The sequence below is a fragment of the Trichomycterus rosablanca genome, chromosome 4 (assembly GCF_030014385.1).
Source record: "Trichomycterus rosablanca isolate fTriRos1 chromosome 4, fTriRos1.hap1, whole genome shotgun sequence".
Taxonomy (NCBI): Eukaryota; Metazoa; Chordata; class Actinopteri; order Siluriformes; family Trichomycteridae; genus Trichomycterus; species Trichomycterus rosablanca.
The window spans coordinates 56232490-56256375 of record NC_085991.1 but is presented as its reverse complement, the minus strand read 5'-3'; the positions used below and the strand labels follow the sequence as shown (position 1 = coordinate 56256375).

Here is a 23886-nt window from a genome sequence, read left to right as displayed (position 1 = left end):
CAGTGACCCTAATACGCATCATATTTATTTTGTTTATTCTGATTTGTTTTGCTATATATAAAATAAAAAGGCTACACAACAAGCAAAAACAAAGATTATTAAACAATTCAAGCAAAAAAAAATTGTCAACAAAGGGGGAAACTTAAAAACAAAATGAAACGTAAATAAGAATGTAAACAATAATGAAAATAAATATAATGATGATTAATAAATAGTTAATAAAGTTATAATAATGTTATTAGATCAGATAAATAAACAAATGATTAAAAATCACCTGCTCCCGGTCCTTGGACACGTCATAATGTGTGGACCAATCAGAGGACGAGATATTGGTTGCTGGGTGACGGCTGCACCAATGAAGGGCGGGGTTAGTGTTTATGGGATTTTCAAACTAAGCCGGATTTCACCTGCGATAATAAAAATAAAACTATAATAATATAAATAAATAAATAAAACACAAACTTGAGTTAATTCTGTATAAACTTAGTGTAGAGTTTATAACCCGCGCTGTGTGTGAGGTTTATTACAGCGCTGCTGCTCCGAGACTCACAACTCAAGGTAAGAACACCTGATGCTAATGCTAATGCTAATGGATTATCAGTGTATGTGGCTTAGCTAGTATAAGTCAGGATAATAAGAGGTTAGCATTAGCAGCGCACCTGAGCTCGATCACCTGATCACACCTGTAACAGCTTCACACAGGTGAGCATTTCTAATGCTAAAGCTAATCTCACTGACTTTACACTGCTAGCTTAGCCTAGCCTAACTCTTTTTAGTTTACTTCATTAGCATTACAGTATTTATCCGGTTTATATTCTTTTATTTTATTATTTAGTAAAAATGTGCGATTTTACTACGTTACTCAAATAATCGATAAATGTTTAAAATAAAATTAACAAAATCAACAAAATCATCTTGTCCATGCTTACATTTACATTTACAGCATTTAGGAGGCGCCTTTATCCCAAGTCCTACAGTACAGTTACAGTATACAATCTGAGCTATTGAGGGTTAAGGGCCTCGCTCAAGGGCCCAACAGCACCAACCTGGCAGTCGTGGGGCTTGAACCAGCGACCTTCTGATTACTAGTCCAGTACCAAATATCAAATCGATATGAAATAACAATTTATTATTTATTTAATCTTACAGAAACCTCAAAACAGAAACATTAATAATAAAGAAATACAAATATTTACTCTCATTCTGCTCTCCACTTCTGCTAACGTTAATTTACATTTACGTTTTCAGCATTTAGTAAACACTTTTTATCCAGAGCGACTTACAGTACACAGCAATACAGCAACTGAGGGTTAAGGGCCTTGCACAAGGGCCCAACAGTGGCAACCTGGCAGTTTCACTGACGAGTGGGATACTGCACGTACAGAGTTTATAGCTCCCCACCAGGCTTTGTGTGCCAGAGACGCCGCTGCTTAAGAGCACCACCAACTCTGCTGCTCACAAATGAAAACATTGTGGACTCCCTTGCTAAATGGGACAGTGGTAGCCTGGTGGGTAGAGCTTCAGGCTATCAATCGAAAGGTCGACAGTTTGAATCTTGGCTCTGCCATGCAGCCACCGTTGGGCCCTTGAGCAAGGCCCTTAACCCTTTCTGCTGCTGCGCTCTGAGCTCAGCTTCCAAACCAGCTGTACTGTACTCCTGTATATGTATATATGAAAATTAAGTGTTCTATACTATTCTACATGTGTAGAATCGTGTGTGTGTGTGTGTTACAGCACTGATGGTAGATGGTGGTAAATCTGCAGTGAATGATGGGAGATCAGTGGAACACTCACACCTCAGTGATGATGATGTCGTCAGATCCTTATCTGGGTAAGAATAATAATATAGTGATTGTCATTATTATTGTTATTATACCAATATATTGTATATATAATATATTATATTGTTATTATTATTGTTTATACTCATTGTGTCTGTCGGTGGTCTTGGTGATGGTCGGTCAGTACTGATCACACCGTACACACTGACCTGAGAGACGTTCATACGTTCCACAGTCCTGGTTAAAGTGAAGCCTTGAGCGCTGTGTTTAACTGTGCTCACACGTGCTCAGTTGTGTTAGTTCTGCTGTGTTTACCTGTGTTCACCTGTGATAGTTCACCTGTACTCACCTGTGTTAGTTCACCTGTGTTAGTTCACCTGTGTTAGTTCACCTGTGTTAGTTCACCTGTACTCACCTGTGTTAGTTCACCTGTGATAGTTCACCTGTACTCACCTGTGTTAGTTCACCTGTGTTAGTTCACCTGTGTTAGTTCACCTGTGATAGTTCACCTGTACTCACCTGTGTTAGTTCACCTGTGTTAGTTCACCTGTACTCACCTGTGTTCAGCTGTTCACCTGTGTTCAGCTGTTCACCTGTGTTCAGCTGTTCACCTGTGTTAGTTCACCGGTGATAGTTCACCGGTGATAGTTCACCTGTGATAGTTCAGCTGTGTTTACCAGTGTTTACCTGTGTTAGTTCACCTGTGATAGTTCACCTGTACTCACCTGTGTTCAGCTGTTCACCTGTGTTAGTTCACCTGTGTTAGTTCACCTGTGTTAGTTCACCTGTGTTAGTTCACCTGTACTCACCTGTGTTCAGCTGTTCACCTGTGTTAGTTCACCTGTGTTAGTTCACCTGTGATAGTTCACCTGTGTTCAGCTGTGTTTACCAGTGTTCACCTGTGTTAGTTCACCTGTGTTAGTTCACCTGTTCACCTGTGTTAGTTCACCTGTGTTAGTTCACCTGTGTTAGTTCACCTGTGATAGTTCACCTGTACTCACCTGTGTTCAGCTGTTCACCTGTGTTAGTTCACCTGTGTTAGTTCACCTGTGTTAGTTCACCTGTGTTAGTTCACCTGTACTCACCTGTGTTCAGCTGTTCACCTGTGTTAGTTCACCTGTGTTAGTTCACCTGTGATAGTTCACCTGTGTTCAGCTGTGTTTACCAGTGTTCACCTGTGTTAGTTCACCTGTGTTAGTTCACCTGTTCACCTGTGTTAGTTCACCTGTGTTAGTTCACCTGTGATAGTTCACCTGTGATAGTTCACCTGTACTCACCTGTGTTAGTTCACCTGTGTTCAGCTGTGTTTACCAGTGTTCACCTGTGTTAGTTCACATGTGATAGTTCACCTGTACTCACCTGTTCAGCTGTTCACCTGTGTTAGTTCACCTGTGATATAGGGCTGGACGATATGGCTAAAATTTATATGACGATATAACTCCTAATTTCGGTCGATACGATATAATTCCGATATCGATATGAATAATACAAATGTCAGAAAAACTGCCAAGAACACCAAAATTGGATGGCTGCACCTGCAAACCTCTTTTCTGGTTTCTGGCAGGAAGTACAAGCTGAATACACGACTGAATCAGTCCGTCCTCTCTTATCAGCTATTTCATCTGCTTCTTTTTCTACTGTGGACAGTGGCGGAGCCAGACAATTTTCATAGGGGTGGCCAGACTGAGACCATTGCTCACACAGGGGTGGCACAGAAACTGTCTGATACCTTATTTTTTGGGAAAAACTAAAATATAGCCTATAACCTTAACATTATGAGGAAGAATTTCAAAGATATTACTTTGCAATACTTAATCATTTTACTGCAAACTTGTGTGTACTGATGAGACTCATCTGAATCCCAGAACATGCCAGTGTGAATGCATGGAAAACACATTTTAATTTTCTTTAAAGAATATGATACATTCTGACCAACACTATTAATCCAAATCAGCATTGAAAATTGATTTTACTTTTAATAACCTTCTACAATGCTGGGGCTTCTTAAAACTGAATATTTTCTGTTAAATAGAAGTGTTATTTAAATGCTATTAAATTGTTTTTCTAAAAAAAGGAAAACCGCCCAATCTGGCAACACTGGAACGTGCAGAGTCCATTCGTGCCTTTACTCGTAGCGCGCAACAACTAATATTAGTGGTATTAGTACTCAGTAGTATTAGTACTCAGTAGTATTAGTACTCAGTAGTAGTAGTACTTTTTCTGTAATAGTGTTGGTGGTTGACGTTTATGTTGAGTGTACTACTGCACTATTTTGGTGGAGAACTACTTGCTTGCGCTGTTGAATTGCGTCCCTGTGGGAACACCTGCGAGCAAAAATGCTTCCGCAAAAAAGTACGCACTGATATAATACCTAATATATATATCGTTCGAATTGTTTAAAAATCATATCACCGTTATTGAAACATTTTCTATCGCGATATATATCGATATCGAATTATTGTCCAGCACTACTGTGATAGTTCACCTGTTCTCACCTGTGTTAGTTCACCTGTACTCACCTGTGTTCAGCTGTTCACCTGTTAGTTCACCTGTGATAGTTCACCTGTGTTCAGCTGTGTTTACCAGTGTTCACCTGTGTTAGTTCACCTGTGTTAGTTCACCTGTGTTCAGCTGTTCACCTGTTAGTTCACCTGTACTCACCTGTGTTAGTTGTTAGTTCACCTGTGTTAGTTCACCTGTGTTAGTTAACCTGTTAGTTAACCTGTGTTAGTTCACCTGTGTTCAGCTGTGTTTACCAGTGTTCACCTGTGTTAGTTCACCTGTACTCACCTGTGTTAGTTGTTCACCTGTGTTAGTTCACCTGTGTTAGTTCACCTGTGTTAGTTCACCTGTGTTAGTTAACCTGTGTTAGTTCACCTGTACTCACCTGTGTTAGTTGTTAGTTCACCTGTGTTAGTTAACCTGTGTTAGTTAACCTGTGTTAGTTCACCTGTGTTCAGCTGTGTTTACCAGTGTTCACCTGTGTTAGTTCACCTGTACTCACCTGTGTTAGTTGTTAGTTCACCTGTGTTAGTTCACCTGTACTTGCCTGTGTTCAGCTTTTTTTTTTAAACATGTGTTCACCTTTGAATACCGTCCAGAGTTTCAGAAACCGTTTTTACACTCCCCCAGACGTGGTGATCTCATGGTCCGGATCTCAGTGCAGATGTGAGAACCCTCACCTACAGTCTGATCTAACCCAGCTGTGTTTGTTTCAGATCCCAAAGATCTGTCCAGCATTTCTCAGATCAGTGCGTCCCAGCACATCCACACGCTTCCATCAGCACATTCCTACAGCGTCCTGAATGCCTTCTGCACTGAGGAGAATGTTCTACAGTGTGTCACCTACATCAACCAGGTCTGAACCGCTATACTACACCTGTACTGTCACCACTAACTGTAGTGTCACTACTGTTTAGGAGAGGGGATAGAGGAGCAGGTGAGGGGATAGACGGAGGGGAAATTTGGACTGATGTATGTACAGGATACAGAATAGATGGACAGGATGGATAAATGGGATAGATGAGTGTGACTGGGTATAGACTGTTGGACAGGAGAGGGGATAGATGGACTGATGGGTGGATAAGTGAGGGGATAGATGGGTGTGCAGAAGAGGGGGTTAGATGGACAGATGAGGGTGAGATGAGTTCCTGTACTGATGCTGTAAGAGAATCTGCAGTGGGACTGTAACCTGAAACATGGTTGTACAGAGCACTGAGTGTGTACACTGGTGTGTGTGTGTACTGGTGTGGTGTGGTGTGGTGTGGTGTGGTGTGTGTGGTGCAGGAGGCCAGCTCTCTGGCTTTAGGTGGTGTGTGTGTGGAGGAGAACCGGGTGAGGAACACTCTGAGTGCCGTACCTGCTCTCAACCTGCTGTACGAGTTACTGCAGCTACACCGGAAACAACAGCGCACCCTACAGGACCTGGAGGTGCGTCAGCTGAAGAACGGCAGCGACCTGGAACACCTGCAGCACAACAACTCTCGTCTCAAGGTAACGCACAACTACACACTGTTACACACTCTGTTACACACTCATAGACACTCGTACACACTGTTACACACACACTGTTACACAACACCTGCACCACAACAACTCTCGCCTCAAGGTAACGCACAACTACACACTGTTACACACTCTGTTACACACTCATAGACACTCGTACACACTGTTACACACACACTGTTACACAACACCTGCACCACAACAACTCTCGCCTCAAGGTAACGCACAACTACACACTGTTACACACTCTGTTACACACTCATAGACACTCGTACACACTGTTACACACACACTGTTACACAACACCTGCACCACAACAACTCTCGCCTCAAGGTAACGCACTAACACACACTGTTACACACTCGTGTACACTGTTATACACTCGTACACACTGTTACACACTCGTGTACACTGTTATACACTCGTACACACTAATACACACTGTTATACACTTGTACACACTGTTACACACTAATACACACTGTTACACAACACCTGCAGCACAACAACTCTCGCCTCAAGGTAACGCACAACTACACAATGTTACACGCTCGTGTACACTCATACACACTAATACACACCGTTATATACTCGTACACACTGTTACACACACTGTTACACAACACCTGCAGCACAACAACTCTCGCCTCAAGGTAACGCACTCTTACACACTGTTACACACTAATACACACTCATACACACTAATACACACTCGTACACACTAATACACACTGTTATACACTCGTACACACTGTAACACACTAATACACACTGTTACACAACACCTGCAGCACAACAACTCTCGCCTCAAGGTAGCACACAACTACACACTGTTACACACTCGTGTACACTCATACACACTAATACACACTGTTACACACACTGTTACACACACTGTTACACACACTGTTACACAACACCTGCAGCACAACAACTCTCGCCTCAAGGTAACGCACACTTACACACTGTTACACACTAATACACACTGTTACACACCCGTGTACACTGTTATACACTCGTACACACTGTTACACACTTGTACACTCATACACTCGTACACACTCATACACACTAATACACACTGTTATACACTCATACACACTGTTACACACTGTTACACACTAATACACACTGTTACACACTCATACACACTGTTACACACTGTTACACACTAATACACACTGTTACACACTCATACACACACATACACACTAATACACACTGTTACACACTCACACACTAATACACACTTATACACTCGTACACACTCATACACACTAATACACACTGTTACACACTCATACACACTTACACACTAATACACACTCATACACACTAATACACACTTATACACTCGTACACACTGTTACACACTCATATACACTGTTACACACTCGTGTACACTGTTATACACTCGTACACATTGTTACACACTAATACACACTAATACACTGTTACACACTAATACACACTCATACACTCATACTCAAGAGAATGCAGGAGAGCTGAACGTAAGTGGAGGAAAACTAAACTTCAAATCCACTATGATCTCTATAAGCAAAGCCTTTGTAGTTTTAACTCAGAGTTAGGCAGGGCTAGACAGCTGCACTTCTCTAAGATCATTAACAGGAACATCAACAACACCCGCACTCTATTCAACGTGGTCCACAAGCTTACAAATCCTCCAAAACGGATCACGCCAGAACTTCTGTCCACAGAGAAATGTAATGAGTTTGCTCATTTCTTCTGTGAAAAAATCAAAACTATTAGACTGACCATTAACTCCACTCAGTCAAACAATAAAACCATGCTGCCCCTACAGACACCTAAAAATAACATGACTATTATGTCACAATTTAATACAATAGACCAAAAAACTCTGGAGAAAACAGTTCAGCATCTTAAATCATCGACATGTTGTCTCGACATGCTGCCATCTGAATTTTTTACAACTATTTTTAACTCTGTAAAAACTGATTTGCAACAAATAGTTAATGGCTCACTAGAATCAGGCATTTTCCCAAAATCACTTAAAATAGCTGCCATTAAGCCACTCCTAAAAAAGAGATCTCTGGATGCGTCTGTGTTAAACAACTACAGGCCGATCTCAAATCTTCCTTTCACAGCTAAGATCATTGAGAAAGTTGTCTACAATCAAGTCAGCAGTTTTTTGAATTCCAGTGGTTCTTTTGACAAATTTCAGTCAGGCTTTCACCACAGCACTGAAACGGCTCTCATAAAAGTGGTAAATGATCTACGGCTGAATAGTGACTCAGGTAAAATATCAGTTCTGGTTTTACTGGATCTTAGTGCAGCCTTCGACACTGTAGATCATAGAATACTGCTGGACAGGTTGGAAAACTGGGTTGGACTTTCCGGAACAGTCCTTAATTGGTTCAGGTCTTACTTAAAAGACCGCAGTTACTTCGTCACTATTGGCAGCTATGAATCTGACAGAGTGGCTATGACATGTGGAATCCCCCAGGGATCAGTTCTCGGACCTCTCCTGTTCAATCTTTATATGCTGCCATTAGGCCAAATGCTACAGGCTAATAACATTAATTACCATAGTTATGCAGATGACACACAGATATATCTGGCTCTCTCACCAGATGATTACAGCCCAATAGATTCACTGTGTCAGTGTTTAGAGGACATCAATAACTGGATGAGCCAGAATTTTTTACAGTTAAATAAGGACAAAACAGAGATTGTCGTGTTTGGCAACAAAGAAAAGAGGTCTAGTGTCATTGAACACCTCAGTTCCCGGGCTCTAAAAACCAAAGACCAAGTCCGAAATCTTGGCGTTCTAATAGACTCAGATCTTACATTCACCAGCCATATAAAAACAATCACCAAAACAGCCTTCTACCATCTTAGAAATATAGCCAAAATCAAGGGTCTAGTGTGCCAACAAGACCTAGAGAAGCTGATCCATGCTTTTATCTCCAGTAGGGTGGACTATTGTAATGGTCTCCTAACTGGACTTCCCAAAAAGACCATTAAACAGTTACAGCTCATTCAGAACGCTGCTGCTAGAGTTTTAACTAAGACGAAGAGAACTGAGCACATCACTCCAGTTCTAAAATCTCTACACTGGCTTCCGGTTAGTTACAGAATAGAATTTAAAGTGCTGCTACTGGTCTATAAATCACTGAATGGGTTCGGCCCAGAATACATCTCAGAAATGTTTAGAGAATATAAACCCAGTAGATCTCTTAGATCCATGGACTCAGGTCAGCTAGTAGAGCCCAGAGTCCAAACTAAACATGGTGAAGCAGCATTTAGTTGTTGGGCTGCATATAACTGGAACAGACTGCCAGGAGATATTAGATGTTCCTCAAACATAGAAATCTTTAAATCCAGGTTAAAAACTTTTCTTTTTTCTTGTGCCTATGATTGAGCTCGAAATTTTTACTATTACCCTCATTTTACCATATTTCTTTTAGTCTTGTTTTAATTCCATATTCTCTAAACTGTAAGGTATATTTTACTATATTTTCTTTTAGTTTTTATGTTTTATTTGCTTATTTCTCTTGTTTTAATTTCGTATTTACCAAATTGTAGGGTATATTTTACAATATTTTCTTTTAATTTTTATCTCTCTTGTTTGAATTTCATGTTTTTAATTGTAACTAAATGTTTGCAAGAAGTCTTTCTGAGGTTCTAGATCTCAGGAATGTTTTAATGCTTTTAATTTTTAATTTTTCCTTATGTAAAGCACTTTGAATTGCCACTGTGTATGAAAGGTGCTATACAAATAAACTTGCCTTGCCTTACACACTAATACACTTATACACTCGTACACACTGTTACACACTAATACACTGTTACACACTCATACACACTGTTACACACTCATACACACTTACACACTCATACACACTCATACACACTCATACACTCGTATACACTGTTACACACTCATATACACTGTTACACACTCGTGTACACTGTTATACACTCGTACACACTGTTACACACTAATACACACTCATACACACTAATACACACTTATACACTCGTACACACTGTTACACACTCATACACACTGTTACACACTCGTGTACACTGTTATACACTCGTACACACTGTTACACACTCATACACACTAATATACACTAATACACACTTACACACTCATACACACTCATACACACTGTTACACACTAATACACACTTATACACTCGTATACACTGTTACACACTGTTACACACTCATACACACTGTTACACACTCATACACACTTACACTAATACACACTCATACACACTTACACACTAATACACACTCGTACACACTGTTACACACTAATACACTGTTACACACTCATACACACTGTTACACACTCATACACACTTACACACTAATACACACTCATACACACTGTTACACACTAATACACACTTACACACTAATACACACTTATACACTCGTATACACTGTTACACACTCATACACACTGTTACACACTCGTGTACACTGTTATACACTCGTACACACTGTTACACACTAATACACACTAATACACACTCGTGTACACTGTTATACACTCGTACACACTGTTACACACTGTTACACACTAATACACACTAATACACTGTTACACACTCATACACACTGTTACACACTAATACACACTTACACACTAATACACACTTACACACTAATACACACTGTTATACACTCGTACACACTGTTACACACTCGTGTACACTGTTACACACTAATACACACTCATACACACTTATACACTCGTACACAGTTACACACTCATACACACTGTTACACACTCGTGTACACTGTTATACACTCGTACACACTGTTACACACTAATACACACTGTTACACACTCGTACACACTGTTACACACTAATACACACTCATACACACTGTTATACACTCGTACACACTAATACATACTATTATACACTCGCACACACTGTTACACACACTGTTACACACTCATACACACTGTTACACACTAATACACACCCGTACACAGTTGCACACTGTTACACACACTAATACACACCCGTACTCACTGTTACACACTGTTACACACACTAATACACACTTATACACTCGTACACACTGTTACACATTAATACACACTGTTACACATTAACACACTAATACACACTGTTATACACTCGTACACACTAATACATACTATTATGCACTCGCACACACTGTTACACACACTGTTACACACACTGTTACACACACTGTTACACACACTGTTACACATTCATACACACTGTTACACACTAATACACACCCGTACACAGTTGCACACTGTTACACACACTAATACACACTGTTATACACTCGTACACACTGTTACACACTAATACACACTGTTACACAACACCTGCAGCACAACAACTCTCGCCTCAAGGTAACACACTACACACTGTTACACACTCGTGTACACTCATACACACTAATACACACTGTTATACACTCATACACACTGTTACACAACACCTGCAGCACAACAACTCTCGCCTCAAGGTAACACACACTTACACACTGTTACACACTAATACACACTGTTACACACTCGTGTACACTGTTATACACTCGTACACACTGTTACACACTTACACACTCGTGTACACTGTTATACACTCGTACACACTAATACACACTGTTATACACTCGTACACACTGTTACACACACTGTTACACACACTGTTACACAACACCTGCAGCACAACAACTCTCGCCTCAAGGTAACGCACAATTACACACTGTTACACACTAATACACACTCATACACACTTATACACTCGTACACACTGTTACACACTCATACACACTAATACACTGTTACACACTCGTACACACTTACACACTAATACACACCTTTACACACTAATACACACTCATACACAGTTATACACTCGTACACACTAATACTGTTACACACTCGTACACACTGTTACACACACTGTTACACACTCATACACACACTCATACACACTGTTACACACTCATACACACTGTTACACACTAATACACACTCATACACACTCATACACACTAATACACACTTACACACTGTTACACACTAATACACACTTACACACTAATACACACTGTTATACACTCGTACACACTGTTACACACTCGTGTACACTGTTACACACTCATACACACTCATACACACTTATACACTCGTACACACTGTTACACACTCATACACACTGTTACACACTCGTGTACACTGTTATACACTCGTACACACTGTTACACACTAATACACACTAATACACTGTTACACACTCGTACACACTGTTACACACTAATACACACTCATACACACTGTTATACACTCGTACACACTAATACATACTATTATACACTCGCACACACTGTTACACACTCATACACACTAATACACTGTTACACACTCGTACACACTTACACACTAATACACACCTTTACACACTAATACACACTCATACACAGTTATACACTCGTACACACTAATACTGTTACACACTCGTACACACTGTTACACACACTTACACACTCATACACACACTCATACACTGTTACACACACTGTTACACACTCATACACACTGTTACACACTAATACACACTTACACACTCATACACACTAATACACACTTACACACTCATACACACTAATACACACTTACACACTGTTACACACTAATACACACTTATACACTGTTACACACTCGTGTACACTGTTATACACTCGTACACACTGTCACACTAATACACACTAATACACTGTTACACACTCATACACACTAATACACACTTATACACTCGTACACACTAATACACACCTACACATTTATACACACTCATACACACTTATACACTCGTACACACTAATACATACTATTATACACTCGCACACACTGTTACACACTCATACACACTGTTACACACCCGTACACAGTTACACACTGTTACACACACTAATACACACTGTTATACACTCGTACACACTGTTACACATTAATACACACTGTTACACATTAATACACACAGTTACACATTAATACACACTTATACACTCGTACACACTGTTACACACTGTTACACACTAATACACACTGTTATACACTCGTACACACACACTGTTACACAACACCTGCAGCACAACAACTCTCGCCTCAAGGTAACGCACACTTACACACTGTTACACACTAATACACACTGTTACACACTCGTATACACTCGTACACACTGTTACACACTGTTACACACTAATACACACTGTTATACACTCGTACACACACACTGTTACACAACACCTGCAGCACAACAACTCTCGCCTCAAGGTAACGCACACTTACACACTGTTACACACTAATGCACACTGTTACACACCCGTGTACACTGTTATACACTCGTACACACTGTTACACACTAATACACACTGTTACACACTCGTACACACTGTTACACAACACCTGCAGCACAACAACTCTCGCCTCAAGGTAACACACAACTACACACTATTACACACTCGTGTACACTCATACACACTAATACACACTGTTATACACTCGTACACACTTACACAACACCTGCAGCACAACATTTACATTTTCAGCATTTAGCAGACGCTTTTATCCAAAGCGACTTACACAATGAGCAACTGAGGGTTAAGGGCCTTGCTCAGGGACCCAACAGTGGCAACTTGGTGATAGCGGGGCTTGAACCGGCAACCTTCTGTTTACTAGTCCAGTACCTTAACCACTGAGCTATCACAACAACTCTCGCCTCAACGTAACACACAACTACACACTGTTACACACACTGTTACACAACACGTTCAGCACAACAACTCTCGCCTCAAGGTAACGCACACTTACACACTGTTACACACTTATACACTCGTACACACTGTTACACACTAATACACACTTTTACACACTCGTGTACACTGTTATACACTCGTACACACTAATACACACTGTTATACACTCGTACACACTGTTACACAACACCTGCAGCACAACAACTCTCGCCTCAAGGTAACACAACTACACACTGTTACACACTAATACACATTTATACACTCGTACACACTGTTACACACTCATACACACTGTTACACACTCGTGTACACTGTTATACACTCATACACACTGTTACACACTAATACACTGTTACACACTCGTACACACTGTTACACACTATTACACACTGTTACACACTAATACACACTCGTACACACTGTTATACACTCGCACACACTGTTACACACTCATACACACTAATACACTGTTACACACAAACTCAAACTCAAAAGAAGCTTTATTGGCATGACAAATAAGGACATTCGTATTGCCAAAGCAAGTTACAGGGAAATATAAACAATAAAAATAAGGAAAAACAAAAATATACAGAACAGTTACATGTGCAAAAAATATAGAATAGAATAAAATATTAATAAAAACAGTGCAAAATAATAACAATAAAAATTATTATATTTACATTAATGAGGTAGAAAAACGATCAGTTTGTGCGTGTGTGTGCGTGTGTGTATGAGTGTGTGTGTGTGTGTGTGTGTGTGTGCTTGCTTGTGTGTGTGTGTGTGTGTGTGTGTGTATGTGTGTATGAGACATGGTCACCCACTGTCCCTCACCTGGTGGCAGGTGTGTGTATAGAGTGCTGCTAGTGTGCAGCTCTCTCTGTGCTCCCCCAGTAGGTGGGGCAGTGTGTCGGGGTCTGGGAGGGAGGTGAAGTTGGGGATGATGTTATTAAATTTAGGGAAGAATTGGGAGCGGACGTGGTGGTACTTGGTACACCGGGTGAGGAAGTGCAGCTCCGTCTCTACTGTACTGAGAGTGCAGTGCTGACACGACCTCTCCTCCCGGGGCAGCCAGGACCGGGTGTGTCGCCCCGTCTCCACGGCCAGGTCGATACATACTATTATACACTCGCACACACTGTTACACACACTGTTACACACTAATACACACCCGTACACAGTTGCACACTGTTACACACACTAATACACACCTGTACACAGTTACACACTGTTACACACACTAATACACACTGTTATACACTCGTACACACTGTTACACATTAATACACACTCGTACACACTGTTACACATTAATACACACTGTTATACACTCGTACACACTTAACACCTGCAGCACAACAACTCTCGCCTCAAGGTAACACACAACTACACACTGTTACACACTCGTGTACACTCATACACACTAATACACACTGTTATACACTCGTACACACTGTTACACACACTGTTACACACACTTACACAACACCTGCAGCACAACAACTCTCGCCTCAAGGTAACGCACACTTACACACTGTTACACACTAATACACACTGTTACACACCCGTGTACACTGTTATACACTCGTACACACTGTTACACACACTGTTACACACACTTACACAACACCTGCAGCACAACAACTCTCGCCTCAAGGTAACGCACACTTACACACTGTTACACACTAATACACACTGTTACACACTCGTGTACACTGTTATACACTCGTAAACACTGTTACACACTGTTATACACTCGTACACACTGTTACACACTAATACACACTGTTACACAACACCTGCAGCACAACAACTCTCGCCTCAAGGTAACACACAACTACACACTGTTACACACTCGTGTAAACTCATACACACTAATACACACTTATACACTCGTACACACTGTTACACACACTGTTACACACACTTACACAACACCTGCAGCACAACAACTCTCGCCTCAAGGTAACGCACACTTACACACTGTTACACACTAATACACACTGTTACACACCCGTGTACACTGTTATACACTCGTACACACTGTTACACACTAATACACACTGTTACACACTTGCGTACACTGTTATACACTCGTAAACACTGTTACACACTAATACACACTGTTACACAACACCTGCAGCACAACAACTCTCGCCTCAAGGTAACGCACACTTACACACTGCTACACACTAATACACACTCATACACACTAATACACACTTATACACTCGTACACACTGTTACACACTCGTGTACACTGTTATACACTCGTACACACTGTTACACACTAATACACACTAATACACTGTTACACACTCGTGTACACTGTTATACACTCGTACACACTTACACACTAATACACACCTGTACACAGTTACACACTGTTACACACACTAATACACACTGTTATACACTCGTACACACTGTTACACATTAATACACACTCGTACACACTGTTATACACTCGTACACACTGTTACACACTAATACACACTGTTATACACTCGTACACACTGTTAACACCTGCAGCACAACAACTCTCGCCTCAAGGTAACACACAACTACACACTGTTACACACTCGTGTAAACTCATACACACTAATACACACTGTTATACACTCGTACACACTGTTACACACACTGTTACACACACTTACACAACACCTGCAGCACAACAACTCTCGCCTCAAGGTAACGCACACTTACACACTGTTACACACTAATACACACTGTTACACACCCGTGTACACTGTTATACACTCGTACACACTGTTACACACACTGTTACACACACTTACACAACACCTGCAGCACAACAACTCTCGCCTCAAGGTAACGCACACTTACACACTGTTACACACTAATACACACTGTTACACACTCGTGTACACTGTTATACACTCGTAAACACTGTTACACACTAATACACACTGTTATACACTCGTACACACTGTTACACACTAATACACACTGTTACACAACACCTGCAGCACAACAACTCTCGCCTCAAGGTAACACACAACTACACACTGTTACACACTCGTGTAAACTCATACACACTAATACACACTGTTATACACTCGTACACACTGTTACACACACTGTTACACACACTTACACAACACCTGCAGCACAACAACTCTCGCCTCAAGGTAACGCACACTTACACACTGTTACACACTAATACACACTGTTACACACCCGTGTACACTGTTATACACTCGTACACACTGTTACACACTAATACACACTGTTACACACTCGCGTACACTGTTATACACTCGTAAACACTGTTACACACTAATACACACTGTTACACAACACCTGCAGCACAACAACTCTCGCCTCAAGGTAACGCACACTTACACACTGCTACACACTAATACACACTCATACACACTAATACACACTTATACACTCGTACACACTGTTACACACTCGTGTACACTGTTATACACTCGTACACACTGTTACACACTAATACACACTAATACACTGTTACACACTCGTGTACACTGTTATACACTCGTACACACTTACACACTAATACACACTAATACACTGTTACACACTCGTACACACTAATACACAGTTACACACTCATACACACTCATACACACTGTTACACACTAATACACACTGTTACACACTCATACACACTCATACACTCGTACACACTGTTACACACTCATACACACTAATACACACTAATACACTGTTACACACTCGTACACACTAATACACAGTTACACACTCATACACACTCATACACACTGTTACACACTAATACACACTGTTACACACTCATACACACTCATACACTCGTACACACTGTTACACACTCATACACACTAATACACACTAATACACTCGTACACACTTACACACTCATACACACTCATACACACTCATACACACTGTTACACACTGTTACACACTGTTACACACTCATACACACTAATACACACTTATACACTCGTACACACTGTTACACACTGTTACACACTCATACACACTAATACACACTTATACACTCGTACACACTGTTACACACTCATACACACTGTTACACACTCGTGTACACTGTTATACACTCGTACACACTGTTACACACTCATACACTGTTACACACTCATACACACTGTTACACACTAATACACACTTACACACTAATACACACTGTTACACACCCGTGTACACTGTTATACACTCGTACACACTGTTACACACTAATACACACTGTTACACACTCGCGTACACTGTTATACACTCGTAAACACTGTTACACACTAATACACACTGTTACACAACACCTGCAGCACAACAACTCTCGCCTCAAGGCAACGCACACTTACACACTGCTACACACTAATACACACTCATACACACTAATACACACTTATACACTCGTACACACTGTTACACACTCGTGTACACTGTTATACACTCGTACACACTGTTACACACTAATACACACTAATACACTGTTACACACTCGTGTACACTGTTATACACTCGTACACACTTACACACTAATACACACTAATACACTGTTACACACTCGTACACACTAATACACAGTTACACACTCATACACACTCATACACACTGTTACACACTAATACACACTGTTACACACTCATACACACTCATACACTCGTACACACTGTTACACACTCATACACACTAATACACACTAATACACTGTTACACACTCGTACACACTAATACACAGTTACACACTCATACACACTCATACACACTGTTACACACTAATACACACTGTTACACACTCATACACACTCATACACTCGTACACACTGTTACACACTCATACACACTAATACACACTAATACACTCGTACACACTTACACACTCATACACACTCATACACACTCATACACACTGTTACACACTGTTACACACTCATACACACTAATACACACTTATACACTCGTACACACTGTTACACACTCATACACACTAATACACACTCATACACACTAATACACACTTATACACTCGTACACACTGTTACACACTCATACACACTGTTACACACTCGTGTACACTGTTATACACTCGTACACACTGTTACACACTCATACACACTCATACACTGTTACACACTCATACACACTGTTACACACTAATACACACTTACACACTAATACACACTCATACACACTGTTATATACTCGTACACACTGTTACACACTAATACACACCCGTACACAGTTGCACACTGTTACACACACTAATACACACCCGTACACAGTTGCACACTGTTACAAACACTAATGCACACTGTTATACACTCGTACACACTGTTACACACTAATACACACCCGTACACAGTTGCACACTGTTACACACACTAATACACACTAATACACACCCGTACACAGTTACACACTGTTACACACACTAATACACACTGTTATACACTCGTACACACTGTTACACACTCGTGCACACTCATACACACTAGGGCTGGGTATCGCCACCAATTTCCTGGATCGATTCGATTCCGATTCACCAGGTCCCGATTCGATCTTCGATTTTCGATTTTAGATTCGATTTTCGATCAAATTTCGATTCAACACATTTAGGCATATTTGAGTTACATTAACAGGTTTTGTTTACATATGTACAGATGTTCAGAGAACGAATGTGATACTTGTACAAAGAACACTCATTATTAAAAATATTTGTGTATTTTGTTTACATAAATAATTAATCCAAAACAGAAAACAGTAACATTCAACAGCCAGGTGTATGTTTACATTACATTTACAATGTTGTAGCATGTCAGACAAATGAAATAATAATAAAAAATGAATGTTACTGTTTTCTTCCATTTGTCTGACATGCTACAACATTGTAAATGTAATGTAAACATACACCTGGCTGTTGTACAGCTTATGCCAAGTTTACACGACACGACACTCTGATTAACACCTGGTCACTGTAATGTTCACACTACACGACTGATCGGCGTTGGGGAGTTTTACACTACACCATCTATCACCAGGGGGAATCACAGGCGAGCTTCTCTGCTCTCCAAAACTACGTTCTGTCACGAAAACACACGTGAGAAGTGATGAAAGGTTTAATGATACCACGTCCAAACATGCACATCAACAAGTAGCGAGAGATGAAAGTTTGTGCGCTGATGAAATAAATGAATCTGAGTGGATTTGGCAACACGAGCAGCATGGATCGTTCTGTAGTGAGTTGGAGGTTAATAAATATTTTGTTTTGTAGAGAACGATCTCGCGTGTGCTGATGTATTCTGATAGAAACTATATTGCGCTCCACGACCTGTTTCCAACCTCGCCCCTGTGTTTCCCCTCGCTGTTTCTCACATCGATCGAGAGCCGAGTTTTGATCGCAGAGCGAACACCGAGTTCCTCCCGAATCCAGAGCCGAGCGAAAATCAGTGCAGAAAGTTGTGTAGTGGTCATAACTTGAGCTTCTGCCATGCTAAACTGATGTGCAGGTCAGATCTCGTTGCATGAAAAAACAGTGGCTGGTCACGCGAAATTAAAGGGGGTAACAATAGTAATAGATTTCCGTGTGCACCGTAAAAAGGGGCGTATTTAAAAAATCGATCTCACATTTATATGAATCGATATCGGATCGTTCAAATAAAGATCGATTAAAATCGAAAAATCGATTTTATAAACCCACCCCTAATACACACTGTTATACACTCGTACACACTGTTACACACACTGTTACACACACTGTTACACACACTGTTACACAACACCTGCAGCACAACAACTCTCGCCTCAAGGTAATGCACACTTAAACACTGTTACACACTAATACACACTGTTACACACCCGTGTACACTGTTATACACTCGTACACACTGTTACACACTAATACACACTGTTACACACTCGTGTACACTGTTATACACTCGTACACACTGTTACACACTAATACACACTAATACACTGTTACACACTCGTACACACTGTTACACACTAATACACACTAATACACTGTTACACACTCGTGTACACTGTTATACACTCGTACACACTGTTACACACTCATACACACTCATACACACTGTTACACACTCGTGTACACTGTTATACACCCGTACACACTGTTATACACTCGTACACACTTACACACTAATACACTGTTACACACTCATACACACTGTTACACACTCATACACACTGTTACACACTAATACACACTGTTACACACTAATACACACTCATACACACTGTTATACACTCGTACACACTAATACATACTATTATACACTCGCACACACTGTTACACACACTGTTACACACTAATACACACCCGTACACAGTTGCACACTGTTACACACACTAATACACACCTGTACACAGTTACACACTGTTACACACACTAATACACACCTGTACACAGTTACACACTGTTACACATTAATACACACTGTTATACACTCGTACACACTGTTACACATTAATACACACTGTTATACACTCGTACACACTGTTACACACTAATACACACTGTTATACACTCGTACTCACTGTTACACAACACCTGCAGCACAACAACTCTCGCCTCAAGGTAACGCACACTTACACACTGTTACACACTAATACACACTGTTACACACCCGTGTACACTGTTATACACTCGTACACAGTTACACACTAATACACACTGTTACACACTCGTGTACACTGTTATACACTCATACACACTGTTACACACTAATACACACTAATACACTGTTACACACTCGTACACACTGTTACACACTAATACACACTAATACACTGTTACACACTCGTACACACTGTTACACACTAATACACACTTACACACTAATACACACTCATACACACTGTTATTCACTCGTACACACTAATACATACTATTATACACTCGCACACACTGTTACACACACTGTTACACACTCATACACACTGTTACACACTAATACACACCTGTACACAGTTGCACACTGTTACACACACTAATACACACTTATACACTCGTACACACTGTTACACACTAATACACACTGTTATACACTCGTACACACTGTTACACATTATTACACACTGTTATACACTCGTGCACACTGTTACACATTAATACACACTGTTATACACTCGTACACACTAATACACTATTACACACTCGTACACACTGTTACACACTAATACAGTTACACACTAATACACACTCATACACACTAACACACTCGTACACACTAATACACTGTTACACACTTGTACACACTGTTACACACTAATACACACTGTTATACACTGTTACACACTCATACACAGTGTTACACACTGATACACACCCGTACACAGTTGCACACTGTTACACACACTAATACACACCCGTACACAGTTACACACTGTTACACACACTAATACACACTGTTATACACTCGTACACACTGTTACACACACTGTTACACACACTGTTACACACTCATACAAACACTAATACACACTTGTACAGTTACACACTGTTACACACTTATACACACTGTTACACACTAATACACACTGTTATACACTCATACACACTTTTACACACTGTTACACACTAATACACACCCGTACACACTAATACACACTGTTATACACTCGTACACACTGTTATACACTCGTACACACTGTTACACACTGTTACACACTAATACACACTGTTACACACTAATACACACTGTTACACACTCGTACACACTGTTACACACTAATACACACTCATACACACTGTTATTCACTCGTACACACTAATACATACTATTATACACTCGCACACACTGTTACACACACTGTTACACACTCATACACACTGTTACACACTAATACACACCTGTACACAGTTGCACACTGTTACACACACTAATACACACTTATACACTCGTACACACTGTTACACACTAATACACACTGTTATACACTCGTACACACTGTTACACATTATTACACACTGTTATACACTCGTGCACACTGTTACACATTAATACACACTGTTATACACTCGTACACACTGTTACACACTAATACACACTCATACACACTGTTATACACTCGTACACACTAATACACTATTACACACTCGTACACACTGTTACACACTAATACAGTTACACACTAATACACACTCATACACACTAACACACTCGTACACACTAATACACTGTTACACACTTGTACACACTGTTACACACTAATACACACTGTTATACACTGTTACACACTCATACACAGTGTTACACACTGATACACACCCGTACACAGTTGCACACTGTTACACACACTAATACACACCCGTACACAGTTACACACTGTTACACACACTAATACACACTGTTATACACTCGTACACACTGTTACACACACTGTTACACACACTGTTACACACTCATACAAACACTAATACACACTTGTACAGTTACACACTGTTACACACTTATACACACTGTTACACACTAATACACACTGTTATACACTCATACACACTTTTACACACTGTTACACACTAATACACACCCGTACACAGTTACACACTAATACACACTGTTATACACTCGTACACACTGTTATACACTGTTATACACTCGTACACACTGTTACACACTGTTACACACTAATACACACTGTTATACACTCGTACACACTGTTACACACACTGTTACACACTAATACACACCCGTACAGTTACACACACTGTTACACACACTGTTACACACACTGTTACATACACTGTTACACACACTGTTACACACTAATACACACCTGTACACAGTTACACACTTTTACACACTAATACACACCGTTACACACTAATACACACTGTTACACACACTGTTACACACTGTTACACACACTGTTACACACTAATACACACCCGTACACTGTTACACACAAATACACACCCGTACACAGTTACACACTAATATACACTAACATACACTGTTACACACTAATACACACTTTAGCTTCTCTCCTCCTCACACACATTTCAGCCTATAAGAACTCAGTACTGACCTCGCTGTGTCTCCCCCAGCCAATGGGACCCAGTTAAAGTAGTGTTGTTGTGATGGTGTGTGTGTGTGTGTAGGATCAGCTGGAACACACTCGGAGGGAGAACTCGGGTCTGCACGAGGGAGAACGGCAGCTTCACCTGAAGATCAGAACCCTACAGAGCTGTTTAAAGTCGGAGAAAGAGGAAGTAGGTCCTTCATTCATTACTGCTGATATAAGCGCTGCTCACAGTGCTCAGTGTTT

At 40.4% G+C, this 23886-nt stretch overlaps 1 protein-coding gene across 1 annotated transcript in view; it reads left to right on the top strand.

Annotated features, from left to right (window-relative positions):
* The first annotated feature begins 511 nt into the window (after positions 1-511).
* The window catches only part of ssx2ipa (synovial sarcoma, X breakpoint 2 interacting protein a), a 65475-nt gene continuing 42100 nt past the window's right edge, over positions 512-23886 (top strand). The window contains exons 1-5 of the mRNA XM_062994597.1: positions 512-558; positions 1735-1831; positions 5000-5139; positions 5568-5774; positions 23720-23830. Coding sequence (XP_062850667.1) covers positions 1768-1831; positions 5000-5139; positions 5568-5774; positions 23720-23830 — 522 coding nt within the window. The 5' untranslated portion in view covers positions 512-558; positions 1735-1767. The remainder of the gene's footprint in view (positions 559-1734; positions 1832-4999; positions 5140-5567; positions 5775-23719; positions 23831-23886) is intronic.